Consider the following 18,731-nt stretch of genomic DNA (forward strand, 5'->3'; position numbering starts at 1 on the left):
ATCTGTCAGCCTCTGAACCTCAGCTCTGTATGCCGTCTCATCTCCCCCAGAGATGAGCCCCACCACGGTGGTATCATCTGCAAACTTGATGACTGCATTGTCCTGGTGGGTACTAACACAGTTATGTGTGTACAGAGTGTACAGTAGAGGACTCAGTACACAGCCCTGTGGAGAGCTGGTGTTAAGGCTGAGGGGTGAGGAAAGATGACACCCCACTCTAACTCTCTGTACACGGTCTGACAGGAAGTCTCTGATCCAGCGGCAGGTGGTAGAAGGAAGTCCAATATCCAGCAGTTTAACTATTAGTCTGTATGGGAGTATCGTATTTAAAGCAGAGCTAAAGTCAACAAAGAGCAGCCTGGCATAATGCCCTTGTTGTTCCAGGTGAGAGATAGTGGTGTGGAGCTCTTCAGTTGGTCTGTTAGCTTTGTATGCGAACTGGAGCGGGTCGAGTGTGGGTGGCAGGCAGGACATGATGTGATGTCGGACCAGTTTCTTGAAGCACTTCATTATAACAGGGGTTAGAGCAACTGGTCGGTAGTCGTTGAGGCTGCTAATGTTGGTATGCTTTGGCAGTGGGACAATTGTGGCTGACTTTAGGATGCAGGACTGGGAGAGGGAAGTGTTGAAGATCTTAGTGACAATCCCAGCCAGCTGGTCTGCACATTCTTTTAGAACCCTTCTGGTCACCCCATCTGGACCTGTGGCCTTCCTGGGGTTCACTGCCCTCAGTGTGCACCTCATCTCATATTCCTGCACCACGAGGCTTCGGCTGCTGCTGCTGTCCGATTTAGCAGTTTAACACTCAAAAGAGGCTATTCCATAATGACTTATTTTATTCTGAGGGTATATAATACAAAGTACTACAATATCAAGCATTAACTTCATCATAAACTGTACAAAATATTACTATTTTGCTTAAAATCGACCTGACTACTTGTTCCTCCATTGCTGAAACATGACTTTCTCCACCAGAGGGCAGCGCTGACCAGAGGCAAAAATGTAGCTCAGGCAATACAGGGTTGTCAAGAAAGTGGTACAGCTCCTTTTGAGTTTCACTGTCAACAAAGACAAAATAATATACACAAAGGAGTTTACAGAATAACCAGAGCAGTTGATATTGTCAGTAAAGGCAAAACAATAGGCCAGCATCAGTATTAACAATGATGAATAAGATTAATATATCTGCTCTTTCTTTTTTAGTGCTGTGCAATGACGTCAGCATGTACAAGTGTTCCACTATTTATGCTTTGATTTGATGCTCCTGGTTTAGATACAAATAGCATTTAAAGGTAACAACATTACGTAATTAAAGTGGCGATTTGTTGCAACCGCAAACAAGATTTTGATCTACATGGAGGTGAAACACATAGTAACTTTGAGGATGTTCTTGTTTCTTCTAGTCATTTCTTTTTTTAATTCCACATTTTCCAGATCAGTTCCCTGTATGTTTTAAAGAGGACCTATTATACCAATTCCCCATTCTTAGACTGGGCTTTAATGCAGCCTTTTAACACCAACTGTCTAAAACTACTCTCACTTTAAGTGAGAGGCAACCCTCCCTGCAACTTTCTCCTGATTGGCTGCCTCTCACAAACACAAGATTTGACCAGGACCTTTATATACTGTAACACTGTCAGATCCATCCATCCATTTTCTGTTTCATTTATTTGGGGCTGGGTTGCAGAGGCTAAGCAGAGAGGTCCAGACCTCCCTCTCCTTAGCCACCTCCTCTAGCTTATCCAGGGGGACACTGAGGTGTTCCCAGGCCTGCCAAGCAATATAATCTCTCCAGTGTGTGTCCTGGGTCTGCGCTAGGGCCTCCTTCCAGTAGGACATGCCCAAGACACCTTACCCAGGAGGCACCCAGGAGGTACCCTAATCAAATACGTGAACCACCTCAACTGGCTCTTTCAGCATTGAGGAGTAGCACACAATATCATAGTACATTGTCAGATCTCAGAATTATTCATACATTTTATTTAATTCTAAAAAGAAGATATTAGTGTCTTGAACAAAATTTTTTGAACTAGTGCCCAAAAACATTATATGAATTGTAAACGTGACTTGTGACATGGTCACTGTGAACACAAATACTCAAGCTGAACAAAAACACATGCAAAGAAAAGTTCCTTGGCAGCTGGTGTTGCACAAGAGTCTTTGATTTCATTGAAATATGAGCATGAAGGAATTTTGAGTTCCTTGGACTGATACTGGTGAATGTTTGTTCTCCTTCCTTTTTGTCTCACATTCATCTCATTCCTTGTTTTGTTCCTGGAGGTCCGCTCTCCTCTCATGCAAGTCTGCCAGTTAATTCACCTCCATGATCAAGGAACTGACCTCCCAGCCCATTGTTCATTCAGTGGTGCTAGTTTCAGTCATTGTGCAATGTACTGTTTATAAGGTTGGGGAAACGTTTCTCCCACTGCAAACGCTACATCCAGATGAACAGAATCAACCTTTAGGGATTTACTTACCTGGATGGTTGAGCATGCATCAAGACATTAATTTACCTGCCATCAAAACCAGGACACTCACAGCATACAGACATCAAAAGATCCACATTTTTCCTCTAATTTAAATGAATTTGTGTGTGTTTGAACTGACTTGCGTGTTTGTGTGTGTAAAACAGATGGTCACACTAATAGCTGACTGTGAGAGAGATAGAGTTAGTCACCAGGGGATTTATAAGGCCACATGCTGATGTTCTGTGCCTGTACCCCACGGATTGTCTGTCAGTAAGGAGAAGCTTGTTGAGGAGAACTCGTTGAAGCTTGTTTAGCCAGCATACTGGTTTATTATGCTATAAATCCTCTACATACTGATTTAAATTTGGGTTCACCCACTTGCTCTAAAGTTAGCCAAGCCTTCACTGCTCAGAATAAACAGGCCTGTCTCAGGCAAACAGCTGATCTGAACTCTTGGTGACCCACAGACTGCTAACATATAGTATTTCACTAGGTCTGTTTAAAATGTAACTGCTACAGAGCCGGTGCTAATGTCAGTGTGTTATAACTGGTTGATTTAAATTGTTCCTGTAATCCACTGCACTGATCCAGCACACAGAAGAACGCCATGTCCTCGACCCTAAACTCCAGGCTAGATAAACCCTAGTGACCAAAGAGCACTAGCTCCTCTCTGAAGGACATTTCTTAGTCTTAGTCTTAAGAGGGTTGACGAAAAATAATTAAAGCTGGTAGAAAGAGCATATTCTTGGAGAAGTTCTGAAAACCAATTAAAAGGATTAAAGAGCTATACACGGAGATGAGAAGCTCTGTGAAGCAATGCAGTTAACACAGCAAACACAGCAGTGCTTTGAGCTAAATACCAACAAAAACAATGCTGACTTTTAGTTCAGTGTGTTAGCATGCCATGGTAATTATCACTGAAAACAAAGCACAGGATTGTAAATAGTTTTGCGTCAAACACTGTCATTAACTTAGTGCCATCACATTATTATATGTTGTGTTATGGTGGGGAAATCGCATGTTAAACCTGATAAACATGATCCACAAAGCAACAGGAATGTCCAGGAGTTGTTGTTATGTATGTCAATTTTCTGGTCCACTAAAATCTGCAAGATACAAAACATGGGACTCATGAACATCTGTAGAAAATTTCCTAGTGATCGATCCAATAACACAAGAAATTTGTGTCTGAAACACCTACTGCTGCCGTTTGGTCACACTCACTTTACAAATAGAGATCACAGAGTTTAAGGAGGATATATAAATATGTCTTTGGGTGTCTTATTTAGCAATTATGTAAATAATGGCACATTTAAATGTCAGTGCAACAAAATGGGGACAGAGTTGTTGTGTATTTTCTCTTTTTTTGCTTTTGTCCTCCTAATCTCAAAGAAATTAGTTTGGGCCCCAGGAAGACTAGCAACCACTGTTGTGGAACCTAATGGGGTTCCTTATAAATAAACAAATAAACAGCAGCTGTACTCAGTTCAGCCTCATTGTAGCTGTCTTATGTAACCTGTTCAAAGGTTCTTCCACATCTTTACTCTGAACATAAACATGACCTTGACAGCCACTGAGCAGAACTGCTTAGGTTACTTTTTAATAAAAAAAATCATTATGAAGTGTCTAAAAAACCACTGTGGATGTTAATAATACTGTAAGGATACATCTAAATCTCTTGGAGATAAAAACAAGACAACCAACTGAGGAAAAATTGATTTATCTGGTCAGAACATATAACGTGTTTTTTAAAAGCACAATTTAAAAAAAAAAAAGCAATGAAGAAGATTTTAAAATCAAGACAGCCAATACTCCTTGAAACTATTGCCATAGTTCACTTATATATACTTTAAAGGTTTTTTGCTGACATCATTATGCTGTAAATGTATGGGCGTGTTCATCATAGAAACATCCTGCCTTCACCTCCTCCACCCACATACTTGCTCATTATATTCATTATAATCCATCCATCCATGAGAAATGCAGTTATTCCATGGAAAGAGTTACCCAGCAGAAAACCAAAAACAGTCCCACTGACCAGGGAATGTGTTGAAACTGACAATCCAGAACATAACCACACAGGAGTTAATCATCTTTAATGGGGCTGTAGTCATCAGGCTTAATCCAGATTATTGAGTTGAACACTCAATGCCTTCTCTAGTACGTGTCTCATCTTGTCCGGGATATTTTAAGCATACAGAGTCATACAGTCCACTTGGTTTTTGCTTCAGGGAGAATGAGTGTACCTGTACAGTATTAGGGTTGTGCGTGGGTTTTTGTTTTTGTTTGTTTTTCACTTGACAAAAAGGATTTCTGTTTTAGAGTGCACATAAAGGATTCACTCAGTCTTGCCCCCACATCACATCTTGACATGCTTCAGCCGTCATATAAAGAAAATTCATCTTCACAGTGGATGTCTGCAAGTTTGAGTTTGTCAACTACAGTTACATCTAATAAATCAGGCCAAAAGGTAGTCGGAGCCACACACAGGTCCCACACCACATAAAATGCCACATAAAGCCTTATAGATTATTTATGAACAAAATACTTCATGTTTATTAACAGTTGTAAGTTACAGATGAGTAACAAATTGAAATAAACACCCAGATTTAGATATATCAGATCAGTATAGCCCTAAAAGTTACAGTGATCCCATCTGTTGCAGTTTGCAGTTTGGATACACTGCCCTCTATACAAGAAAAGGTCACCACAAATGAGTTTAGATGAGCAGCGCCCTCCTGTACTGATGCCAAAACACCAAATGATGGAATTTCTTTTGAAAAAATGGCACTCATTTAAGAAACTTAAACAATCCATACCATAGACTTTCTACAGGTTAATGGTGGTCTGACACATTACACACTATGTTCACTTCTGCTTTAATCGGCAATCCATTAAGTCTGTAGTCTGCATTAGAATAAGAAACAGTCAGCACAAAGTAATTGCACGGACAACAGACTGTGGATTAAGTAATATAAATACATGTTCAAATTGATGTTGATGTCCTGACACAACCCTGAGAACAGACAACAGTCTGTGAAAATAAGGACTCACACAACCCCAGTCCCATTTTTGTTCAGTCTCATAGACATTCCTTTGTCCTTCAGTTCCTTAACAAACTGTGACTTACACGACCCTTGAGATCATTTCAACCCGCCTACCTGTTTGGATAAAGTTATACATTTCATCAAGTGTTTATTAATTAACCAGGACCAAAAGTTAAAGAAGTGATAAGACAGAGCAAGCAGAGTTATAGCACAGCTATCAAGTGACTGTGACCCCACTTGCTTGATATGAAAATGGGACAAGAACTGGCAGAGCAGAGTGTGTTCAGCTTTATAGGATCATAAATTGACAGTCAACCATAATTTTATTTCTAATGGTGGCGAAGCCTTATCTGTTAGGTACGGTTCAAGGAGGGTTGCATAACATACTGTGATGTCATAAAAAATATGACATGTGTGTGGTTTTCCACAGCAGTTTGAGTTCTTTTATAAAAAAACACATGCGCCTGTTGAGACAATCTTATTTGTACTTATTTTGTGCTTTTGAATGTGGTAAAACACTTTGCTTCCTCAGCATTTACCATTTTCTAAATTGCCTTTGGACATTTCTTAAGTTCTCAGCACTAAAGATGCATTTCCCAAAATAGCTCATAGTACATGCAACAGTTAACTTGCAAAAGGCTGTAACAGTTTTTGTCAGTTGCTTTGGCTCATGTTAATTTTGAAGTTTCAACATTGAAGATGCAATGTCAAGATAAAGGTTTTTTGGTTTTTTGTCAACCAATGATTTATTCTCACCAAATTGACAAGTTGCGTTGAGCCTATATAAAGCAGGGTATTGAAAATGTTTCAGTGTTTTGTCATAATGACAAGCAGTTTTCATTTACTTTGAATACATGCTGTATCTGACTATTCTTTTATGTGGAGTATAGTTGACTGCTATTGTGTCTAAAAGTGAATTTTCCAGAAAAGCTTATTTCAGTATCACATGTGTAACTTGGACAAAACAATTTTATTTTCCCTTCAATGTTCATACAACACAGTACAATACAGTAAACACAGGAAACTGAAGAATTTCGCAGCACTGTACAAATCACTATCAATAAACAAAAAGTACTTTGGAAACAAAGTATAATCTGCTAAACAGTGTTTGCACACTGATCAAGGGGGTCCTGCTCTTGTGCCCTGTGGATTTTTTAAGAGATGGTGGGGGTTTTATTCTGCACGGTTTTACTGGCAATCTGCACTGTTCCACTCACAAGCAAGTAAAGTCGCATATGTACGTACATGCTTGTGTATAATTCGGAGTGCCATGATATGCACATGTGATACAAGACATGAACATGTGTGTATTTGCTTTCAGTTGAAAGACTGAAAGCAAATACTACCATCAGTATGCGACTGGTCTCATGCTTTCATACATGGATGAAACAAAGTTTGAATTAATTTGATTATAAACACTAATGACATGTTGGAGAGTATTAAGATGAGTGAAAGATATGTAGTTCTGACTGATTAAAAAAATAATTTTTTGATGAGTATTGCAATTGAGATGAGAAATGGATCAGCACAATAAAAAAAGTAACAATAGCAACAATAGCAGTATGTACAAACAGACAATGGCTATTGTGGGTGTAGAGATATGTTCCAGATGTGAGAACTGCATCAAAGTGATTGAGATAAAAAATTACAACTGCAGGCCAATATCTATATTGTATGTTTTAGCAAATTCTTGAAAAATGTATCAGTGAACAATTAAAAGATTTTTTAGATAAAAATTCTATTCAACAATAATTGCTGCTATTAACATGAAAATTGACCCTGTTAATGAGATGGATTAAATAAAATGCTGTTTCATTACTTTTCTTAATTTGTAAATGTTTCTGACACAGTTGCTTAACAGACTTCACAATATTGGCCAGAACAGTGTGTTTACTTTGCTTGGTCTTCATCCTCTGCTGGGCTTTACTGCTGATAAATTAGCGGTGAAAGGTAAAGAAATCTTTGTTCTCCAAGCCATATTTCATCTTAAGGTTTTCAAGTTTCATACATTAATCATTTTGTAAAATAGCACCTGGGGCAAAGAAACCTTTCTCTGTCCACTGTTTGAAGACACCATCCTGCTTTTCTGCTTATTTCTGTGCTTTTTTGAAATAGTACACTATTCTCTGTTGTTGCTGGAGGGCGGAGTAGAGTGCATGTGCCATATAGCATTCAAATCCAGTTTTGGTAGTTTGTTTTGCTGAGAAGCAACTTCTTTTGACAGTGTTTGCAACAAAATGCCTTTCAAAGTCATTCAAGCACACAGAGCTGGACTGACATGCAAATCAACCCTTGAACAGTAAAGGCTGTAATAGCACATACAGGGCTGTCAGATATGCACTGCAGTTCTCCTTGCACCAAATAAACACAAACACTTATGTGTTTATCTTCACGTATGCAAAGAGAGCTGCATTCATGCATTATTAGAGTATGATTAATAACACAATATCTTACATAATAACAAGTGCTTTCCTACATCCTTGGCCTGAATAGCCTTAGCCTACTTTGATCTAGTAACCTTCAACCTGATCACATTTATTACAAAGCTGTTGGTATTATGCTTCTAATTTGTGTCTTTCCATGTCATGCTCCATGTCATGTCATCACAGCAAAACAGTTTGACTCATCCCCAAAATGCAAAAAGTTAAAAAATATAGCAAATCAAAGTATCCAATCAAAGCTCTTTGCTGATTACATATGCTTTTTCAGCTTCATCACAAAACCCATATAAACAACCAGCAGTATATTCCAATTAGGAGAAAAACATTAATCCAAATCTGTTTTGTAGCAGGCAGCACATGAGCAGCGGATGTGAAGTTATTTTTAGATCTGAAACGAGGAAATTATAATCTCTTTCCTCTCATGCCTCCTACTATCATCGCCCCTGAACTGACTGCATCTCTGTTTACCTTCCTGAGTTGATGTTCACTGAACCGAATCCCCTAATATAGTGGGCAGGGCCAAAAGATTAGAAGTCAACTGATAAAACAAATGTCAAAACAATATATTGTTGATAAGAAATCCATCCATCCATCCATCCATCCTTCCATCCATCCATCCATCCATCCATCCATCCATCCATCCATCCATCCATCTTCTGCTGCTTGTCGAACCTTTCTAGTGGGACACTAAACTGTTGCCAAGCCAGCCGAATGACAGACTCTTCCCAGTGTGTCCTAGATCTTTCCTGAGATCTCCTCCAGGTAGGATATGCCAAATCCCCTTACCTTAAAGAAACCCAAAAAGGGCCACTGTCAGATGCCAAAACTACCTCAACTGGTTTCTTTCGATATGGAGCAGTATGAGCCCCTCACGACCATACTCCTTGCTTAACTTCTAAGACTCAGCCCAAACATCCTACTGAGGAAGGCCAATTCTGCTGCTGGCATTTATGATCTCATTCATTCAGTCATTACGTAAAGCCTGTGGTAAACTGAGAGCTTTTATGCTTGACTCTCTCTTTACCACAACAGGCAGCTTCCGTTGACACCACACCAATTCGTTTATCAGTCTCTTTCTCTACTCTCCCCCCACTCTTGAACAAGACCCCAAATAATGAAGCTTCTCCACTTGGGACAGAAATTCCTCTCTAATTTGGAGTGGGCACTCCACCATTTTCCAGCTGATATGGGATTAATACATTATGTTAAACCTTTCTCAAAACCACAACTAATGCCAAAACCTGACATGCACCCTCAATGCAACCCTCAATCATTCCTAGCCATTTCTGGCTATTTCTTCCACTGCTGCCATTTTTCTAGTGAACAGATCATTTCTAAGAGAGAAACTTCACTGCTAACTAGTGCTTTGGCCATGAAATTGCAGAGCACTGCAGTTGCACCATGCACAAAGATACATGCACGGATAGCTGCTCGTGGATGCTACATCATTAGCTCAACTTAAATTCATTATGGACTGCGGTTTAGTGGTAACAACTTCAAACTCAGCTAAAAACTGCAAGTTGGAGGCCACTGCTTGATGAAGCCTAAAGAACCACATCTTCTGCAAAAAGCAGAGAGGTGATCCTGAGGCCTCCAAGGCCAGACACTGTCACACCCCTTGGTTGCACCTAGAATTTCTGTCCATAAACAGAATTTTAACTACAACTAAAGAAGGGAGAGGAATTTTGTACACAAAGTAGGATAATGTGGGTCAATTGGAGGCTTTGAGTCCAACCAGTTGTAAATGAAGCTAAGCTTGCTGAGTGGTCGTGGCATCAGATGATTTGCATGACTGACTTTCTGTTTCATTTCTCTTGTAATTTGAACTGCTTCCTTTCAGCAGGTATTTCTGTTCCTCATTTGTGGTCACAGGCTTCTCCAACCTTAATTCTAATTTAAAGTCACATCTTATTTCACACACACAAACGCGAGTATGGAAGAACCTGTTCACCATATTTACTTTTCCAACATGGAAAGATAAATAAGAAATCCTAATAGATTAAACCATCTCTTCGTGTTAACTTTCTCCACCCATTTCACATCAGGTTGTTGCAAGGTTAAAACCAGTACCTGCTATACGTCTATACAAAGTTATTGTTCTGTCACATTTCATTCCACCCTTCCAGCAGGTGTGTCAAAATTCTAGGCATGCTTTCCACACTCTTTTCCAGCACAAGAAAGCTGATTAGGCAGACTACAAAGCTGCCAGCTTTAACAGGCAACACATTTCACTGTGGAGTTTAGGGTACATACAGTATGTTAGAAAATACTAATCTGAGCTGCTGCCTAACACCTTCTCATTCTTCCTGCTTATCACTATGGAACTGTTATTGAATAGAAGTTTGTAATCTGAGCTTTGTGCAGATCAGTCACCAATGTCACCGCCAAAGAGCAACTGTGCCAAAAACCTCAACTAAACTGCTTAATAATGAACTCTGTAACGACAGTGACGCATGCAGCGTAAGCAATCTTTGTGTTTATGCCGTACCAAGCAAACTTGCGAAAGGAAAGGAAAAACCCAAAGCCAGTTCTCTGGGAAGCTTTCTGTGTCAGGGTGGCCAATTAATTTCCCCAAGAAGCTAGATGAGAATTTAGCTTTGTTGTTGAGGGCTGCACCAATAAGCTGAACTCAATTTTGCTTTATTTATTGCCACTTGGAAAAAATCATTGCCCACCCCCACAGATTAATTCTGTCTAAACAGAGTGAAAGGGTGTCTGATATTTTCATACTTGTACTATAGTAATGTTTTTTATGCTGAAACCTTTATCAGAATGAGGTTCATCACATCACGATTAAGGCAGGAGTGGTTTAATCTTTCCCTATATTCGAGCTTAACAACTAAATTGAGCTTTGATAAAATCCCAGACTTCTTCAGAGATAAACATTTGTCTCTGTGTGGTCAAAAAGCAATCCTATGTTCACAATTTCACACCTCTAGTGAACTCTCTTAGGAAAAATGATCCTTTGAAGTTTAACTTGCGCACAAAAACTGTTTGTCATTTGTCAACATGGTCTCAACTCAAAATAACTGTTTGCTTTGTGAAGGTTAATGTTTTTATGCTACATTAACACTGCCCTTTATTTAGTTACGCTTACACTTTCAAGTATGAAAACATGTTTTTTCTTTGAAACAATGACTCCTTTCTTTTTGTACTATACAGCATTAAGGAGAGATGTTACTTTCATAAAAGAAAGCATTGTTTGTACCTGCCTAATATGAACAATGGATAATGGATGGAAAAACCCATAGTATCAGGTGCAAAAAAACAGAAAGACGCATTCCTTATTTTACAGTTTTACAGCAGCTCTAGTTTCAGCATTGTGATATTTGATCTTTTCCCCATTCTAGCAGTTCCAGATCAGGAAATGACTCTTACTGATAATTATGAGTCACCTCTTCCTCAATCTTCGACAGCCATCAGCCTTAGGTGAATTGAAGTGCAGCTTCAAGTTTGATTCATTCACACTGGAACATTAAGTGCACTATGAAAACATCCAATACCTCACAGATGACCTCACTTGTGATCTAAATATGATGTCTCCAGTTCAAATGCAGATGATAGTCAACACAAACAATTTCATTTCAGGTTTTTGGTTTTTTTGGTTGTTGTTGTTTTTTTTAATATAGCGCCAAATCACAATAGTCACTTCAAGGTGATTAAAACTGTACAGTAAACACCGTGGAGTAATACACAGAAAACCCAGCAATCAGATAACCCCTACCACCCCATGAGAAAGGCCTTGGCAACAGTGAGAAGGAAAAAGTCCCTTTTAACAGGAAGAAACCTCAAGCAGAACCAGACTCATGGAGAGGCAGCCATCTGCTGATCAGGGGAGGGACACAGAACATAAGACAGACTTCAGGAGAGAGAGCCAGAGTTTAAGAATAACTAGTGATGAAATTCACAGCTGTGTATAAACACATGGAGTAAAAGGAGGTGACTGAAGAAAACCTTGTTGTGTCCTGGGAAGTCACCAGCAGTCACCAGCAGCCTATTGCAGCGTAACTAAGGCATCGTTCAGGGTCACCTGATCCAGCTCTAACCACATCCTTTATCGAAAAGGAAAGATTTAATCTTGACATTGGCAGAGGGTGTCTGTGTTCCCAAATCAAAACTGGAAACTGGAAGTACTACTATTAGTCAAAAGTACACAGTTTTTGGTACTCATTAGGATCCTCACGATCTATTTCATAACCCATACTTGTTTCTGAAATTCAAACCCCAAACATACTATAAACACAAACCACAAACAATGAATTTTATCTCAATGAATGCCTTTATTTTCAAGATACTGTTAACACACAGTTATACAAGAGAGCTCTTCCAATAACAAAAGAAATCCAAGTCTGTATAAGAAGGACGTAACATTTAAAGTGGTAATATGGAATGTACTTGTTTACATTTTTAACAATCCGTTGAAATAAATAGTCTATAGTCTTTTTAGTGTTTCTCTTCGTCAAGTCAAATTTTCAGGAATGAAAAAGAGGAAAAAGATAATGACCAGAAAAAAAGGATAATATTCCCTTTACAAAAAGTCTTTTGTTTATAGGCAATAAGTACAGGGGAACAACTGTTGAAAAAGGCAGATCCCTTCTTATTGAACTAAATAATATTCTTCAACCAAAAAGTGTAAATCCAAGTGCTTACTTGAACACACAAACCATATAAGGGTCTTAATAGACACAAAATGTCCTTATTTGATGCAAGCTTCTCATTTGCTACAAGGCTGCTGACCCAGCCAGCCAAGGTCAGCTTGTTCAATCAGCTTCCCCATGATTGTGTTGTGCTGTTGGGGACCAGCAGTCAAAGCGACATCCCAAGGGAAAAAAAAGTATCACAGGTAAAGCACCACGACAGGTTTCTAGTTACCTACAGCTTCAATGTTCTCTGCCTCAGGCTTTCTCTCTCAGAGAGAACTTAATAATAAAGAACTGTATCTGTACCAGGGGGCGAGAGGAGGGAAGAGAGCCCTAGGATGCTACAGGAGTCTCTGTTGAAGGACCTCTCTCATACTACACTTCTCCTATCATGTGTTACAAAAAAAAAAAAAAAAAAAAAAAGGAGCAGTCTCTGAAAAGTGCAAAAAGGGCACAGGCAGCCCAATCCTCTGGCAGGTGAGTGAGACCACAGGTATCACCATTGAAACTATCCCCTCACACAGAGGCGTCCAACGTTCCCACCAAGCAGACCCCTACATAGACATAGGGATAATGCATCTTGGGGTAGCAGGGTTTCAGCTCAGTGAGCTCATCCCACGCTTAAAATTTAGACCATGCTGACTAAAGTCCAGCCTCAGTCTGCACTGTGATCCTCGAGCTCAGAGATGATTGTGATCAGGTTCTGGAGGCCGAAGATGAACCCACTGTCCTGGCCTTCGTGCACTACGCTGTCTTCTCCATAGTGGCGACAGGTCGTGTGAGCAAAGTCAATCATGCGTACATCCACCACCGGGCTACTAGCCTCTCCTGCGCTGTGGGATGAGCGACTACCGCCACTGTTGCTGCTCCCTCCGGACACACCTGCGCCGACACCCGCAGAGGAGGAGCGAGGGAAACCAAAGGCTCCTTCTTCCTCCTCCTCCTCATCAGATGGCTCATCCTCATCACCTTCCTCCCCACCTCTATGTCTAGGTCTAGTGGGAGCCCTGGGAGGGTCGCCGTCATAGATGATGAGCAGGGAGCTAGAATAGAAGCGGTACGACTCGCAGGCCTCGAGGGCAGCTTGCATTTCGCGAAGTCTCCGCAACACTGGAGACAGCAGCTCATGACGCAAGCGATGCCCATTGTGGAAAAACTGGTAGAGAGCCTCCTTGAAGCCTGCGAGAGTCAGCTTTCGCCCATGGTATTTATTCATGAACATCAGCTGGCCTGGCTCTGACTGGTACACCTGCAAAGGTCACACAGCAACATAAGCACTAGAGCGACACATAAACAAGTAAATACAAAAGAACACACATGCATATATGGTTTCATTTACAAATATACTTTACCTGCATGCCACAAAGTCGCACCCCAATAGATGCAGATGTGCTCTGTTGACACTTTCGAATCTGATTGGCTTTCTTTTCCTCTGATGCATCATCTCCATGCTGACGAGTTCCCATCTTCAAGTCTAAGACACACGGTACTCTATAGCGCCATGTAAGGTTTTCTAAAAGGATAAATTCTGTAAAGGGAGAGTCAAGGATCACATGGCAAAAAAGGGGGAACACTTCAGCCACTTCAGCAGACACTGAGAATTCTCATATCTTCAAGCATGTGGTAAAAGGATACTGTATTGGTTACGGTGCTTTGCATTCTCCTTCATCCTCTGTAAGTGCTGCTGGTGACATTTGAGACTCCAGGGGTTGTGTTTGATCTGTGACACCACATTGCCTTTTTCCAGGCTAAAGTAAAGTACCTCTGCCTGCTGTTGCTGTTGCATCTCATCACGATTATAACTGCAGAGGAGAGAACGAAGAAAGACATCAGCTTCAGTGCTACAGAGCTTCATAACAATACACGTCTTCAACATGACTCTTATTTCCGTGAAACAATAAAGGTGCTCTCTTACCTCATAATCTTGTCTTCTTTACGACTGTGTCTACCTCTGTCTTTGCTATAGTTGTCATTCTCAGGGCCCAAAGGGGATTGCTTTTTGTTGCTCCACTTCACCATCTTGCTCTTGGGCTCACAGTCTGTTGAGGGGTCTTTGTTTTCCAGGTCCCCTGATTCGCTGTGGAGGGGGTAGGCGATGAGGCACAAATTCCCTTCCTCATCCTCTTCAAAACTGACTGAAACTACACCTGAGAGAGTGAGTGTGTGTGAGAGAGAAATAGAAGGAGAGGTTTTATCTTCATGTTTGTTACATTTACAAATTCTCACAATTTGAAAAAGCAATTGCACAAAGAAAACTATATGATCCACAATGAGTAAAAGAGATAGAAAATGTAACACTGTAGTAGTTAAAGCAGTCCTCCATGATAGAGTTTTAAAGTGTCAAATCATAATGAATCAGACACACAGATAAGAATATAGATACTGATATTAAGCAGCAAGTATATCTACATAGTTCATATTTCAAATGCACTACCACATTATGCTCTGTGGGCTTCAGTTAGTAATAATTAACACAATTTGATAAACCCATGGACTAATGGATGTTTCTGGAAGGCCTTCAGTGGGAAAAAAAGAAACCCAGTGTACTTTGACGCCAATGCTAATTTCTGACATGACCCGCAAAAAGCCACCGGGGTCACCCCCCCAAAATAAAACTCCCTACAAGGACCTGCGTATTGCAGGCAGGGTGGGGGAGGTGTTGCACTGAGAATAAACATCACAGCTGCAAAGGCCGAAACAGATCAACCACAGACAGGAAGGAGGGAGGGGATGTGGTTGAAACAGTTCAAGAGGAACTGTTTTAGATCTGAATGTAACATCCAAGTTACATGACACAAAACATGATACCAAAACCAAGCAGCAGTAGGAGTCATTACAAATCAGCCACTGAATTAGAAAATTAAATGACAGTTTATTACAATGACCAAAAAACAAACAAACAAACAACAACAACAACAACAACAACAAAAAACAGCCATGCAAATAACATGGCACTGGATTTGGATGTCAAATGGCAGGCCCCGGGATCATGGGTACCATCCTTCTACGCAGGCGGAGGCTTGACTTATGTCAAGACTTATGCGCACTGACATCATCAGTCTGCAGGAAGCCCCGCCTCTGAAGGAATGTGTGCCTCAGCACTGCACTGTCATTACACCACTGCAGCCAGCAAAGGAACTTATGAGTCACTCCGAGTTTCTTTCAATAAAAGGGCTCATAAATTTGTGATAAACGTATATCAAGTGCGCGATTATTGCATCCCAGTTGCGCAAATCGACTGTAGTACAGGAGTAGGGCTAAACTGACTTAGACATTATTATCGCTATCAATATCATTTTATTAGGTACAAACGTTCCTGTCCAATCTTTTTTCAGGTCACTGCCGTGACATTAAATTGCAATATAGTATCCTCTACACAACATAAGTTATCCCTAATTTATAAATTTAATCTACATCTGCTCAAAAGTCTTAATGTTTCTAATACAGTATTCCACTGTAAGATGTCCCTAAATCATCAGATACTGCTGAGACACATTTATCTACAACAATCGCGGATAAGGAACCTTACATTCCTTTAGAAGAACACAGCTCTTTCCCCGTCTCTCATCATAATGTGAAATGTAAGACTGGAAAATGCTAGTGGGGTTGAGCATTTGAAGGCCCCAGACGTCTACTATACTATCAGCTCCTCACATCCCATTCCATATCCAGGACCTTTTTATAGCCCCATGCTGCATGACCGTGGATTCAGTTACCAGACATCACGTCAAAAGATCTCTGCCCGAAGATCTCCGTATCAGCATGTACTAGGTGTAATTGTCTGTAGGGGAAACTGTGAGAGACTGTGGACCTGAATGCAACCAGGGAACATAGCATTCCTGCTTCAGGTCTCTGTGTGTGTGAGTCTTTATGCGTGCGTTCCCTGAAACCAGACCTGGAAATCTCCTCAAATGACTTGTAAATTATTACTCTGGTGATCTGCCGCAGTTATTTTAGATTTGCCGTGGCCCTCTAATACGCATCTTGAAACTATAGCTGCCTTAAAAGCGTCACACAGTCAAGACCTCTGGATACTCTGGCTACTCATTCTCTTGGCAGGAAGTCAAGCCATTAGGTTTGACGCTACTTGAAACCCTGCCTTGCACATGAGGGATATGCCAGAAAACGGATAGCTGTGTCTGCCAAAGGCTCCAACGTGACTGACAATGTAACGTGAGTCATTTTGAAGCCAATGCATTCAGCTTACAAATATTCAACATACATTCTGTAGTGTTGTTGTGTACACAATGCACTTTAAGGTACTGCAACGGCAAATAAGCGCAAAATTGCATGTAATAGAGGTTTTGTTTTTTGCAATGCACTATTAAAAGCACCCATGAGACTCTTATATAACGCATGCACAGAGGTGAGAAAATGAAAAGATGCATGCTGCTCTAACGGGCAGCTCAATAGTTCATATTTGGGATGCACAGACTCACCTTTATATTGAGGGGTGAACTTCCTCATCTCTGGTGGGAGACTCTTATAGAACTGGTGTTCTCGGGGGATGAGGGGTTTGCAAATTGTCTGTTCCCCAAACCGTAGCACACAAGAGTGGCCCCCCACCTGGTGCACGAACGGCTCAAGCATCACCCCTTTTCCGGGATAAGGAGTCCCTTCCGCCTGCATGAGGGCTTCCAGAGCGGGACTCATCCTCACCCCGCATCGGACAGCTGAGCTGGGGGGGCCCACGTCGTACGGGAGGCAAGAGGCTCGGCCGCTCGTTTGGCTCCCTATCCTCAGGCTGTTTCCTGTTCGCTCACAGGGGGGCGCTGCTGCTCTCCCACTTGACCGAAGCAGTACAAAACAAAGGGCTGAACAGGAAGGACGGCGCTAGCGACGAAATCCCGTATTCCGATTAGTTTCCTTTTCCGGAGAGCAAATTATAAGGCTCGCCGACTAAGCGGTATGTTCGTTGTGCTTGTACGTTTAGTAAAAAAATGATTATAAAGCTCCTACAAGCTGCCTGAAGAAATTCAAGCAGCGTAAGCAGCGACCACACTCGTCGCCTCCTGTTACCGAAACTGACAGCTGGGCTGATCCGCCTGCTAGAAAACAGCAAAGCAGTGAGTAAGCCCCACCCCTCTTCCAGAATCACCCAATCAGAAACACGCAGCTGTCGCTGGGAGGAGACGAGATACCTAGGAGAGGAACAAGCAAACAAAGAGGAAGGAGAGAAAACATGGGGGAGGGTAGAACATGAAAAATGCTTCATACAAAACAAAACACTGGAGATTTTTTTTAAGTTTGCTGTACTTGAAGGTTTCATCGATGTTTTTGCTTTAGAGATCGGCTACAGTTTTCAAGTACTGTTATTTTAATTTGCACCAAACATAAGCAGTGAATTTAACACCAAACCAAGCAGGAAATCCAAATTGTTCTTACACTATACCTCTTTGATTATTTTTTCTTTTTGGGGGGACTTTTTCACATCCCATTGATCAGGGCAACGGTGTGAAAGGTGTATGAGTGGAATACACAACAAATGAGATGGGTATGAAATCTAGATGTTGCTTGTGTTAATGTCATAAGGGAAGGTGGCTCAGGTGGCTTCACATAAAAAAAGCTCTTATCTTTTTTAGATGAGAATGAGAGTGTTTGCCTTAAAGCAGGAGCTCAAGAAGTTAATAACTACTGCCTCATATGGAACAGATCATACAGATCACTTCCTTGTTTACAACTTTCAACTGCACATACCATCCATTGGGTCGTGTGAGGGCTGAAATGTGTGTTGCCAAAACAACATAAGTTCTTGTAAATTACCTCAGAAGTACAGTCTTTAAGTTTATACTTAGATGAACACTGGGCTGGCAACCGAAAGAAAGACACACACAGTGTCATCAGGGATGACCATGTTTCATCGGGTACCAATAACAAAATGGCACACAATCCAGGAAGCCCAGTTTGCATTGCACATTTATCTGTCACTCTGCATCTCCCCAGTGCAATTTCAGGGAACGTTGTTTATCCAAATCACGTGCCAAAAAGCCTTTTGCCAGCTCTCTTGCAAAACCATTTCCTTCCGCGACCCCATCTGTTGATTTTACAGAGATAATAATACACACATGAAAACAGCTCTCATGAGCTCAACACCTGGGTTTTGTGTGGCACCCAAGCTGTCTCCAAGCAGTAAAC

General features: G+C 40.9%; 1 protein-coding gene across 1 annotated transcript; it reads right to left on the bottom strand.

The window, feature by feature from the left end:
* Positions 1-12,216: 12,216 nt before the first annotated feature.
* Positions 12,217-17,624, bottom strand: ip6k2b (inositol hexakisphosphate kinase 2b). The gene is made up of 5 exons (XM_006806685.2): positions 17,036-17,624; positions 14,512-14,743; positions 14,232-14,398; positions 13,949-14,124; positions 12,217-13,845 (listed from the first exon to the last, which is right to left on the bottom strand). The coding sequence occupies exons 1-5, from the start codon at positions 17,247-17,249 to the stop codon at positions 13,252-13,254; spliced, it is 1,383 nt and encodes a 460-aa protein (XP_006806748.1). The 5' UTR covers positions 17,250-17,624; the 3' UTR covers positions 12,217-13,251.
* Between the last annotated feature and the right edge of the window lie 1,107 nt (positions 17,625-18,731).

This window comes from Neolamprologus brichardi, chromosome 5, assembly GCF_056152115.1.
Source record: "Neolamprologus brichardi isolate AB-2024 chromosome 5, ASM5615211v1, whole genome shotgun sequence".
In the NCBI taxonomy this organism is placed as follows: Eukaryota; Metazoa; Chordata; class Actinopteri; order Cichliformes; family Cichlidae; genus Neolamprologus; species Neolamprologus brichardi.